General features: G+C 56.6%; 2 protein-coding genes across 8 annotated transcripts; both read left to right on the top strand.

The window, feature by feature from the left end:
* The first annotated feature begins 104 nt into the window (after positions 1-104).
* ABHD14A (abhydrolase domain containing 14A) lies at positions 105-4,971 on the top strand. Of its 2 annotated transcripts, XM_049693572.1 has the most exons (5): positions 105-245; positions 2,559-2,770; positions 2,931-3,046; positions 4,174-4,409; positions 4,622-4,971. In XM_049693572.1, exons 2-5 carry the CDS (start codon positions 2,577-2,579, stop codon positions 4,802-4,804), a joined length of 729 nt encoding a protein of 242 aa, XP_049549529.1. In that variant the 5' UTR covers positions 105-245; positions 2,559-2,576; the 3' UTR covers positions 4,805-4,971. The 2 variants fall into 2 exon arrangements, with proteins under 2 accessions (XP_049549529.1, XP_033280408.1); XM_033424517.2 differs by lacking the exon at positions 105-245 and having other exon boundaries at positions 1,321-2,770.
* ACY1 (aminoacylase 1) lies at positions 122-11,961 on the top strand. 6 transcript variants are annotated; one of them, XM_049693569.1, is made up of 15 exons: positions 122-245; positions 7,600-7,715; positions 8,386-8,450; positions 8,541-8,645; positions 8,993-9,087; positions 9,360-9,436; positions 9,522-9,611; positions 9,719-9,775; positions 10,119-10,192; positions 10,274-10,323; positions 10,444-10,588; positions 10,691-10,759; positions 11,366-11,445; positions 11,568-11,628; positions 11,711-11,961. In XM_049693569.1, exons 2-15 carry the CDS (start codon positions 7,622-7,624, stop codon positions 11,873-11,875), a joined length of 1,227 nt encoding a protein of 408 aa, XP_049549526.1. In that variant the 5' UTR covers positions 122-245; positions 7,600-7,621; the 3' UTR covers positions 11,876-11,961. The 6 variants fall into 6 exon arrangements, with proteins under 6 accessions (XP_049549526.1, XP_033280401.1, XP_033280403.1 ...); XM_033424510.2 differs by lacking the exon at positions 122-245 and adding an exon at positions 4,269-4,409; XM_033424512.2 differs by lacking the exon at positions 122-245 and adding an exon at positions 5,110-7,182.
* Positions 11,962-12,292: the final 331 nt, after the last annotated feature.

Genomic DNA, 12,292 nt, shown 5'->3' with positions numbered 1-12,292 from the left:
AGTCGGAACGGGGGGACGGGGGCGCCAAGCCTCTGTGCTTTGGGGTGCCGCCCCCAGTGCCCCCTCCAGCTTGGCTACTAGGCGTGGACCCGAGACCGCGGACTGCGCAGGCGCGCGGAGGCTCGCAGCCGCCCGCAGAGAGGCGGAGGCTGAGGTAGCGCCAACGTCTAGGGGCTGTTTGGCGCTGGTTGCACCTGAGCGGAGCCCGCCCCACGGTGGCAGACCCGGTCATCCCTGTCGGCCCGGTGAGTGTCCCCGGGGAGCGAGACCAGCAGGGTGCCCGGGGGCGGGCCATCCTTGCCCCGCCCCTTGCCCCCGGAGCCCTGGGACAGAGTCCTGCTGGGAGGGGCCCGCGCTGGGGCAGCGAGTATGTTTGTGTTCGTGTGTCAAGTGTGCGCGCCCGCGCGTTTGTCAGCGTGTGTTCTTGGGGGTCTGGGTGTACGTGTATGTGTGTGTGGTGTATCGGTGTTTCTGTGTGCCTGTGTTGGGGGGGTTATGTCAGCCTGTCTGCCCGCTTGTGTCTGTATGTCTACTGTGTGAATTTCTGTGTGCGTGTGATTTTAAGGGTGTATATCTACCTGTGTGTCTGTGTGTGTATTTCTGAGGGTCTGTGTTTGGGTGTCCGTCTTTCTGCCTGTGCCTGTGTATTTCTTGTGTGCGTGTGTAGTTCTGGGGTTGTGTGTATGACTGGGTGCTTGAAATATGAGGGTCTGCATATGGTTTTGAAAGCGTGTGTGTGTCTACCTGTCCCTCTGCCTTCCTGATAGCTGAATGTGTGCGTGACTTTGAGGGTGTTTCAAGGTATCGATTGTGCAGAGGCCCGTGCGTGTGCAAGGAGGCTGCCTGTACGTGCAGGGAATAGCTTGTACAAAGGAAAAGCATTTGGGGACAAGAGTTTGTGTGCACGTCTGTACACCTGTGTGTCATTGTCGACGCGTATGCCAAGGACCTAACGCGGGTACAGCGCCTCCCTCCCCTCCCCCCATATCTGTAGCGTACTGTTGTCTAGTGCTCCAGCTGCCTGGGTTGCCATAGCAACGGCTGAAGTCCCGTCCCTCCCTACCGGGAGAGGTGCCCCAGGGCACCAGGCCCACCAGAGGAGAGGTTCAGCGCGGATGCTCTGCCTGGTGGGAACCTAGGCTGCCACGCGTTGGAGGCTTGCGTCCGAGGCTGGTCGTGGTCAGAAAGAAGAGAGGAGCGTGCTTTTCCTCCACTCATCATCTGGTCCTCCATCAGCCCCAGAGGGGCTGCCACTGCCCAGTCACCACCTGACCCTTGAGCCTGGGCGTGGGGGCTTGGGAAACAAGCCTTCTCGTTCCGGGAGGGGTGGGGCGTGGGGGGGTCCAAGGTGATTCCCCAGCCCTGAACTCCAGCCAGCGCCCAGCTGACACTCAATAAAGACCTGTTTACTGGAATCTGGGAACAAGGCAGGCCTGCTCACCCTAGACCCAAGAAATGATAAGACAGCCCCTGGTCAGGTCCACTGTATTACCGAAATCTCACAGGAGTCTTGGGAGGGCAGCTGCCAGGTTATCCTCCCCATTTTACTGACAAGGCACACAGCCAGGAATTGGTAGAGCAGAGTCTCAAAGGCAGGGCTAACTGCTCTGTCTGGGTCCTGGATACTGAGGTCTGTTTTCTGGGCTGGCAAAGGACTCAGACTAGAGGAGTCCATGAAGCAGGTCATTTGGCGTGAAGCTGGGGCGTGGGAGGCATTTGTCTCTCCAGCCTCCACGGCTCCCTTTCCACTTCTAGATGTGTCATGCTTCTCCCTAGCCGCATACCCCCTCATGCCTAGGCATTTCCTCCATCAAGGATATTCTCCATGAGCTCTCTTCCCACTTAATATCAGCTGGGGTAGAGCATTAAATATTCCCATCAGTGGTAAAACACATTCTGATTTTAGCATTATTATATGCAGTGTGATAAAAAGAACCATTTCAAAACATGCCCTCAGTGGGACCTCGCTTTACTCTTTGATGTCTTTCACCTTTGATGACTCTCAGCACTCTGTCCACGAGCTCATCCGTCACCTCACAGCCTTGGTTTCCTCCTTGGCAAACTGAGTGTGGCCTGGTGGTTAGGAGCCCAGCCCTGGGCTCAAGTCCCAGTTCCCCTGCTTGCTACTCTGCACTTTGGGTAAGAGAATTTACCTCTCTGAGCTTCAGTTTCCTCATCTATAAGAGACCTATAATACCTGCTCCCTAGTGTTTTTGTGTGGGTTCATGAGTCGTTACATGTGAAGGGCCAAGCACAGGGCCTGGCTATCATAAGCACTTGATGAATGGAAGTGGTTTTAGCTGGCACAAGGATGATGGTGGCCACTGATGCCAGGAGGACATCTCAGATGCTCCTCACGCTTTAGGGTATCTGAGCCCTTGCCCTGGCATGTGGAGTAGTTGGGTGTGAACCCTCAGATCCTTGCCTGGAGCAGAGGAAAGGGCAAGGGCTGAGCTTTTCCTCTGCTGGGCGCTCCTGGGTGGGATTTGAGAATGGGGTCCAGGGGACCTTGCAGGGGCTCAGCCCTACCCTCTTCTCCCTCTCCTCTCCTCCTCCAGACTGTGGTACAGACCTCCATGACCCGGTCCCAGGTCGCCCTGCTGGGCCTGGGCCTGCTGTTCATGCTGCTACTGTATGTGGGGCTGCCAGGACCCCCTGAGCAGACCTCCTGGCTCTGGGGAGACCCCAATGTCACAATCCTGGCTGGTCTCACCCCTGGCAGCTCCCCCATTTTTTACCGCGAGGTGCTCCCACTTCACCGGGCCCGCAGGTGGGTGCTGACCCCAGGGTGTAGTGGAAGGACTAGGCCCGCGGGGAGTCCCTGTGTGGGTCCCCCAGCTCAGCTCAAAGTGCTCAGGGCCTGGGAAGGCAGTGGGAGAAGCCTGGGAAGAAAGAACCCCCAGAACACACACTCTCCTGTGTGCCCACAGGGTGGATGTGGTGCTGCTCCATGGAAAGGCCTTTAACTCCCGGACATGGGAGCAGCTGGGCACACTGCAGCTGCTGGCACAGAGGGGCTACCGGGCCGTGGCCCTTGACCTCCCAGGTGAGAGCCCCCACCTCTGGGTCTAAGGAGGTAACGTGCAGCAGGGACATGGGGACAGCATGCCAGAGGGGAGAACTGGAGGGTTAGGAAAGCCCTAAGTTGTGGCTGGGGAGCATCTGGACCCCAGTGTCTGAACAAGCAGTGGCAAGTCACAACACAAAGTGTCAACACGAAAAGCTCTGTGTTTATTTTCTACCTTGAAAACTACAGTATGGATTGTTGCATGTCACAGAGCAGTTAGCAACATGACCTGCCTCACAAGCGATTGCATGGGGAGATCTCACTGTCCTTTTTATGACAAACTAGGTAGCTTTTTGTTTTTTCAGCTATACAAATGATTTTTGCTATTATTCTTGTCATTAAAAAATCAACCAAGAGTGATGCCCTCAGAGACCCATGCCATGTTTCTCTCCCTCTCACTTCTCTAAGCAGTTTGAGGGTGCCAGGCCCTCTTTGGGCGTTTCCATGCCTAGAGATACAGGGTTGTTTGGTGGGGGCTGTAAACATGACTGGTGTCCTGCCAGCTTAGTGAATCTATCTGCAGCCTAGTTTTCTTCTCCTCTACCATGTCTCATGGGTCATGCCAGGCACTGTGACCCTCCCTCTCCGTAGTGTGTGCCATCAGAGGGATGAACAGGTTTTATCTGGCCACTCCTCGACTGGTGGCTATACATGTAGCCTGCTTTAGAGTTTTCAGTGTCAGTTGAAATGCTCAAGTAAGGAAGCTGAAGCATCTTTGGACATGCTTCTTTGAGCATGTGGGCAATCATTTCTGTAGGGTAGCCATCAAGGCCAGTTGATGGGTCGAAGGACACACACTTAAAGTTTTTTGACAAATATTATCTTACCCTCCAAAAATGCTGTGTGGATTTACCCTCCGGTCATGTACAAAAGTGTCCACATCTTCCTTAACACTGTGTATTATCAGTCTTTTTAGTTTTGCCAACATGATGAAATGAAAGATGGTTTTCTAGCAGCCCTATCACAGTACAAAAATAACGTCTAGGAAGTTTGGGGTAGCAGATGCTATATGCCACTGCCCCCCATCTCTTTCCCTCACTCTGGTGGGCAGGAAGTCCTGACCTCCTTCCCAGCCTCCCTCAGCTGGTGCCTTCTGCTGTTCCCAGGTTTTGGGAACTCGGCACCTTCGAAGGAGGCAAGCACAGAGGCAGGGCGGGCACAGCTGTTGGAGCGAGTGCTGCAGGACCTAGAGGTGCAGAATGTCGTGCTGGTGAGCCCTTCACTGAGTGGCTGCTATGCCCTGCCCTTCCTGATGCAAGGCCACCACCAGCTGCATGGATTCGTGCCCATTGCACCTGCGTCCACCCAGAACTACACCCAAGAACAGTTCCAGGCCGTGAAGGTACTGGGAGGAGGGTCTCCAAAAGTCCTGGCTTCCTGTCCCTGGCTCGAGTCATAGGGGGAAAGGCCTCAGGTCTTACTTGGAGGACACATGGCCCCATCCTTGATCTGGATGGGAGAGATGGGGTGTATAGGGAAGATTTCCTAAGGAGGTGGCTTGAGGGCCAGTCCCCATCAGGCCCCAGGATCACAGCCCCTTGCCTTGCCCTGCAGACCCCGACTCTCATCCTGTATGGGGAGCTGGACCGCGTCCTGGCTTGGGAGTCACTGCGGCAGCTCCGCCACCTGCCTAACCACTCTGTGGTGAAGCTGCGCGATGCAGGCCATGCCTGCTACCTCCACAAACCACAAGACTTCCATCTCGTCCTTCTTGCCTTCCTTGACCATCTGCCTTGAGCTCACCCACTGTCCAGGCCCCAGGCCTGGCCTGAACTTGGAGGATCTGGACCAGTCTCTACCAGGGAGGCAGCCCCTGGGGTTGGAGGGTAGAGGCCAGAGGGCCAGGCCCAGTCAGGACCTCTCATTTCATCTCAGAGGCACAATAAAAGAAAGCATTTTTGTTATGCCTAGGGAGTGACAGGTTCTGTTTCCTGGCGTTGCTGCAGGTGGGGTTAGAGTTGGAGGCAAGTCTGGGACTGCTTTGGGACTGAGAGCTGGAGGGATTGCTCCAGCAACCTGGGAAGGCTAAGGACATGCGCTACTTACTAGATGGCTGCTGAGTGGCTACTCTGACTGTTTCCTCATCTGTAAAATGGGCATGATGGTAACACCTAGCTCAGAAAGTGGTTTTAGGATTGAGTCTGGTTAAGCAGAGCACTTGGCCATACTGGGCTGGCGACGTGGGAGTGTCATGGAGAGGGGATGTTACTACTGCTGAATGACCACTGGGATTGGTGGGAAATCCAGGGTCTAGTGGCTGAGTTGAGTGAGTCAGGAATAGAGGACCTATGGCCGAAGGGAGCAAGATTTGTAAAGGTGGGGTGGAGAATGTGATTTAATAAGTAACACAGTATTGGGAAAAGGGAAATTTCCCCCTCTACCCCTCTTGAGTTCTTGGCTGGACTAACAATAAAATTGACACAAAACAGATTAATAGGAGAAAAAGAAATTTTAATCATGTGCAAGGAGGTCTCGTAGAAATGGGACCTAAGAAGTGGCCAGAGCAGGCAGCTTTTATACTTTTTAGACAAAGAATAAATTTGTGAGGACTTGACAGGACAAAGAAGCATATTTTCGCTGCTCAATTAGTAAAGAATCTAAACAGAGTGGGCTTGAGGGTAGTAAATTAAAGAATTAACAAGGTTTGTTTATACAGGCTTCTCAGCCTGAATTCCCTATCTCCGGAAATCAGAGTGTCCTACCTCCAGATGCAGGGAGTGTACCTTTTGTATAGAGATTTATTGTTTTCAGGGAGACAGAAAGGAGGGTCAGAATGTCTCTCTTGCATTGGACATTACTCAAGTGACTTTAATTCAAAATAATCAACATGCCACTGAGGCACATTTTGGGATGGCCTGCCCTGGGCCCCAACAATAGCATTGTTGGTGAACCACCAAGCCTGCTTGCCCCTGGGAATCTGTGGGTCAGCAGTCTGACTTAAACCTCACGAGGGTTGGATGGACCCTACCCTACCCTGCCAGCCTGCCTCCTCTGTGCCCAGAGGTTGAAGTCTTCAACCCCACCTCTCCCCAAGCTGATTCAGCCCCTGGAACTGAGGGCAGAACTGGCTGTGAGTACAAAGGACAGCCGGACGCACAAATGGGCAGCTACAACTGTGTGCAGCCTGTGGGTGGCCAGTGGGACACCTGTGCCTCTTTATCTTCCTTCTCCAGTGGCTGCAGAAGAGCCAGGGAGCCTGGCAAAGGTCAGCCAAGAAGGTGCCACACGTATGCTTTTGTGCAGTTTCCCACCTCTCATTCTGTCATACAGCATCACGATTACATCCTCTCATCGTGCCATCCTCTGTCACACCCAACCACCATCTCACATTGTCATACACACAGTCACCCACTGATACACAGATTTGCCTACACAGTGGTGCGATCACACATGCGCCCATCCGTTCATTTATCCTTCATTCCTGGCACGCTGTCCGTCTGTTCTGTCCCCTGCCAGGGACAGAATCCTGCGGGTACATGCACCAGCATCTTGGAGCTCACAGATATTAACCAATAACCTCTCCACACAGGGAGCATTGAGGCAGTCAGGGAGGCCGCCCCTGAGGAGCTGAGGCGTGAGGAGGGGAGAAGTCCAAGACTCGCGGGAGGGGGTGGTGGAGCAGGCCGAGGCCAGACCCAGCAGGACTTTTCAAAGCTGTACTCTGAGAGCGAGGGGGCGCTCAAGGGGGCAGCTGCGAAGTTTCCGGTCAGTGCCCGCCTTCCTCCCTTCTGGCCCAATCGGGAGGTTGCGGGAGGTGGGGCCCGCTGCCCAGGGCCAAGGGCGGGGCCTGCGGGGGCGGGGCCAGCCTGTAGCTCGCTGTCGGCTGCAGGGCGGAGCCGGCGGCGGAGGCAGCTGCCCCGGGGTGGGCCGCTGAATCCCAGGCTCATGTAAGTGGCGAAGGCTGGAACCACTGGCTGGCGGAGACGCCCACGCTCACTCGGCCTTAGAGATTGGGACGGCCCTGATTCGCAGTCTTCGGTCCCGCCCTGCGAGGTCCGGCCACGTGGTGGGCGGACCGCGGCAGTTCTGATCCGGAGACCTCGCAAGACCTGCAGTCCCGCCCACAGTCCAGGGCGGACGCCGAGAGGGGAGCGCGGGCCCAAGACCAGCAGAGAGTGAGGTGGGGGGCCGTGGAGAGGGGTAGAGGGATCTGGGGCTCCCTGACATGAAATCCGGGCAACTGGGAGAATTTTTTTGAGGAGGGCGGGGGGGGGAGTCAATGTCTGGTTTCAAACGTGGCTCAGCTACTTTCTAGGTGTCTCTGAATCTGTCTTAGCTTTTTCTCTGTAATGTGGGCTTTCAGAGGCACGAACTTCATGGGGTTCCTTGGGGGATTAAATAAGGAAATGTGTTGAAAGTGGCCAGCACAGCGCCTGAAACAGAATGGGGCCTCTGTAACTGGGGGCTCCGAAACAAGGTATTCTCTCCCTGCGGGGCGGCCGGGGAACCGCCCTGGGGAGGGACTGCGTGTAAATGGAGCCCACCAGCCCCAGCGGCGGGGAGGGGTAGGTAGCCACTCGCTTTGCCCCTAGCTCACCACGGCAGGGCAGCGCCATGGCCAGCAAGCGTCGTGAGGGCGAGCACCCATCCGTGACGCTCTTCCGTCAGTACCTGCGCATCCGCACCGTCCAACCCGAGCCCGACTACGGTGAGAACGCGGCGGTTCCAGGAGGACCTGTGGTGGGACATCAGGGGCGGGGACTGTGCTCTAAACCAGGCGCCAACCCGTCACCCAGCTGAGCCTAATCTGCTGCCTCAAATGGCGCCTCCATTCCTCTAAGCCGTTCCCTAGGTCAGCAGACAGCTCAGCATCCCCTCCAGGCTGTGCTGCTCCAAAAGTTACAACTGGCAGTTAAATAGGGAACAACTTCACCTTACTCTCCAGCACTTGGGGTTGGGGAAGGGAAGAAGAGGCCCCCGGAAGCCTACTGGGGCTGAACAAAGGCCACAGACCTTCGGGGAATCAGGCTTGGTGGCTGGGAACTGTGTACTGGGGTCCAATCCAAATCCCTGCTCTGTGATTTACCAGCTGGGAAACAGTGGGTGAGCCTTATGTCTCCGCGCCAGTTTCCCCATCTTTAAGGAAGGTAACAATGACACCTGCTTCTCACTCTGGACTTCCCACCTGGCCTTCTACAAAGGGTCACTGGCCAAAAATGTCTTCTTCCTTGGGGACAGCGATGCAGATGTCTCTGACGGATGTGGAATTGTGTTGAGGCAGGGGTCTGCTCCCTTCTCTGGATGTACCCCCATCTCTGCCTGGGCCCGTGGGAGGTGTGGGGAGGCAGAAGCAGCAGCAAGGCTGTCTGTGTTCCCAGGGGCTGCCGTGGCCTTCCTTGAGGAGAGAGCCTGCCAACTGGGCCTGGGCTGTCAGAAAGTGGAGGTGAGCCTGTGGCCCAGCATGGGTAGGGGAGGTGGGCCTGGGGCAGCTCCTCACCGTGCACTGACGACCCCTCCTCCTGGCCCTCTCCAGGTGGCAGCTGGCCGTGTGGTGACTGTGCTGACCTGGCCAGGCACCAACCCCAGACTCTCTTCCCTCTTGCTCAACTCCCACACCGATGTGGTCCCTGTCTTCAAGGTGCGGGGGGTGTAGGGAGTGGAACACCCTTGGGGACAAAGATGGTACAGGTCCCCCATTCGACTGCAGGGATCCCACGATGCTGGTCCTGGCACTGATTCGACCTCATAGAGCATTACTCCACTCAATCAAGCAACCTCTGCCAGTAGCCATTCCATGCCAGGGGTGGGGTATGCCAGAGGCAGGGTTGGTGGTGGGAGGCAGAGATGAGGGATGGCTGTCAGCTGCCCTCTTTAGCCCTACGTGGGCTCCTAGGGCACCTGCTCCCTGGGCAGGGCCACAGTTGAGCAGGGTGGATTAACGACTACATTTGGTGCTTGGGTCCCTCTTCCTGCCCCTGCCCCCAGGAACATTGGAGTCATGACCCCTTTGAAGCCTTCAAGGATGCTGACGGCTACATCTATGGCAGGGGCGCCCAGGACATGAAGTGTGTCAGCATCCAGTGAGTGTCCTTCATTCCCAGTTTCCCCACTGGCCCGTTGGATTGACCCAGGACCCAGGTGTGATTGGAGAACATCAAGGCCAAGGAACATCTTGACCCCTTACCTTGGGCGGGAATTCCGGCTATGACCATTGCATGGATGGGGAGACAGGGACAGAGACTTTCTGGAGTCACAGGCTAGGCTGTGGCAGAGCACGGCCCAAGGCTGCAGCCTGCCTGCTCTGATGGCTCCCCCCGCAGCACCTGGCTTACACCCTCTTACTGCCCCTCAGGTACCTGGAGGCTGTGAGGAGGCTGAAGGTTGAGGGCCACCATTTCCCCAGAACCATCCACATGACCTTTGTGCCAGGTAGGAGTGACTCGAGGAGGGGCACCTTCAGGGGTGGGGAGAGTGTTGGGGCACCCCCTATCTCACATTCCTGCTTCTTTTACAGATGAGGAGATTGGGGGTCACCAAGGCATGGAGCTGTTTGTGAAGCGGCCCGAGTTCCAGGCCCTGAGGGCTGGCTTCGCCCTGGATGAGGGTGAGCAGGGTGGCAGGACACTGACTGGCCAGCAGGGGATAGGGAGGCTGCTAGTGGGGGCTGGGCCGCTCCACCCTCTCAGGCCTGGCCAACCCTTTCCTCCTCAGGCCTGGCCAACCCCACTGACGCCTTCACTGTCTTTTACAGTGAGCGGAGCCCCTGGTGTGAGTATGCACTTGGACGTTGGGGGTCACTGTACAGATGGGAGACTGGGCCAGAAGGGGCAGGGGCCCGCCAAGGGTTCCACAGCAAGTTGGGGCCTGAGTAGGCCTTGAACCCAGGGCCTTTGCCTCCCAGCCCCTTCCTACCTGGGCATCTCTTTCCTGAGCTTCTGAAGGGAGGCCCTAACCATGGGCAGAAACCAGCTCTACACTGTGCATTCTGAGGCGGGCAGAGACCTGGCAGAGGAGCCTGGAATGAGGGGAAGACCCTGGGCCCATCACAGGGCTGGTTGCTTTTCCAGCCTCTCCCATACTGAAGACACCCCCTTCCCCCTGCGTCTCTCAGGGGTGCAGGTCACAAGCACCGGGAAGCCAGGCCACGGCTCACGATTCATTGAGGACACGGCAGCAGAGAAGCTGGTGTGTGGCATACGGGGAGGGAGTTTGGGAGTTCCCGAGGCTGTCCTGGGGCCACTCTCACATCTAACCTCACTCTCCTAGCACAAGGTTGTGAGCTCTATCCTGGCTTTTCGGGAGAAGGAGAGGCAGAGGTGAGGCAGCCTGGGAAAGGGCACGGGGCTCTGGGAGGCTACGCAGGAGAGGAGGGGGGCTGAGCCCCCTTTTTATCTGTTCTTCCCCCTTGCTGCTGCTGCCCCTGCCCCCGCCCACAGGCTGCAGTCAGACCCTCAGCTGAAGCAGGGGGCCGTAACCTCCGTGAACCTGACTAAGCTAGAGGGTGGTGTAGCCTATAATGTGGTACCTGCCACTATGAGCGCCAGCTTTGACTTCCGCGTGGCACCAGATGTGGACCTGAAGGTGCCATCTCCACCTGGGTTTGGAGGAGGGAGCCTGGGTCCTCAGCCCTGTCCTAGAGGCTCAGGGAGAGCCTGAGGGGTCAGCTCATCTCCCTTCTCACAGGCTTTCGAGGAGCAGCTGCAGGGCTGGTGCCAGGCAGCTGGCAAAGGGGTCACCTTCGAGTTTGCTCAGGTGTGGACTGGGGAACCTACAACAGGGGAGTTGTAGGAGCTGGGGAGGCTGGGCTTGCTGCATGTATCACTGCAGGAGTGTACGTTTGGTGTGCCTGCATACATCCTGGCTTTAGCTGTGAGAGACATGTTTTGTTCACCAACAAGCGTTAGTTGTGTAGACCACTGTTGGGTGCTGGGGAATACTAGGGAGTGAAATTAGACAAGTTTTTGCCCTCACAGTCTTTACACAATGAAGGGAGGAATAGACATGAATCAAAAAATTATGTATTACTTTTATGTAAGTGTGAACACATGTGGTCCAGGAAAGGGTGGGACCTCATAACTGTGAACCTGTAACTGGAGTATTTGACCAGTCTGAGGGGTCTGGGAGTGCCATCTTGAGGAAGGGGCACTTAGGAATGATCTGAGGATGGACAGGAAGTGGAGGGCACAGAAGATCCCAGACCTGTGACCTTTGAGAGACTGAAAGAGGGCCTGTTGCTGGACTGGCCAGCTGGATGTCTGGGTAGGTGGGTGTGTGCCCCGTGCCAGGCACAGCCTACCCTATGAAGAATAGGGCAAGATGCCAGGCCTTGTCCTGATCCTGCCATCCTTCTCCCCACAGAAATGGACAGAGCCCCGAGTGACATCTACTGATGATTCAGACCCCTGGTGGGCAGCTTTTAGTGGGGTCTGCAAGGACATGTGAGCACACTGGCCAGCCCCCCTCTCCCCTTCCCTCCCTCCCACCTTCCTTTGCTCCTTCAACCCTTCCCTTGCGCTCTCCCCTCTCTGCCTCCACATTCACCAGGTTCTTCCCTCTACAGGAACCTCACCCTGGAGCCGGAGATCTTCCCCGCTGCCACAGACAGCCGCTATCTTCGCGCGGTGAGCTGCTTGCAGTAGGGTGGGCAGTGGAATGGTCCTGGGTGCTGGCCTTCCCCCTAACGGCTCCTGTTGCCCCCTGCAGGTGGGGGTCCCAGCTCTGGGCTTCTCACCCATGAACCACACACCCGTGCTGCTCCACGACCACGATGAACGGCTGCATGAGGCCATGTTCCTCCGCGGGATCGACATATACACTCGGCTGCTGCCTGCCCTGGCCAGCGTGCCCACCCTGCCCAGCGAAAGCTGAGCCCCGCGCTCTCCAACCTCCACCCCGATCAGTGCCAAGGACCTTTCTTCCCCCCTGCCCAACAATAAAGTCTGTGTGGACAGGGACCACTTCTGAAGTACTAACAGCAAGGATGTTCACGGAGCAGGCTTTCAAAGATAATAGTAACACCTACTTCAGAGATGAGGGATCATACACCATGGGTCGCACCTGTTGCCCCAGCATAACAACAACTCTTTCAGCCTCCCCAGTGCCCAAAGTTGGACTACAGATGAAGATATAGTGTGACCAGGAACAGTGCTTCATTGGCTGTTCTGAGGGCTAAGACTGCTGGTGAAGCACCTGATCCAGGGGGCAAAGAATACAGCACGGTCATGCAAGTAAGGCAGTGCCACCATTGCTTGGCCTCCCAGGAGCCCTAGAACTTGGGGGACTGTA

The sequence above is a fragment of the Orcinus orca genome, chromosome 10, assembly GCF_937001465.1.
Source record: "Orcinus orca chromosome 10, mOrcOrc1.1, whole genome shotgun sequence".
NCBI lineage: Eukaryota > Metazoa > Chordata > Mammalia > Artiodactyla > Delphinidae > Orcinus > Orcinus orca.
Note: the sequence above shows the minus strand (reverse complement) of the source record. Positions and strands in the feature narration are given on the sequence as shown.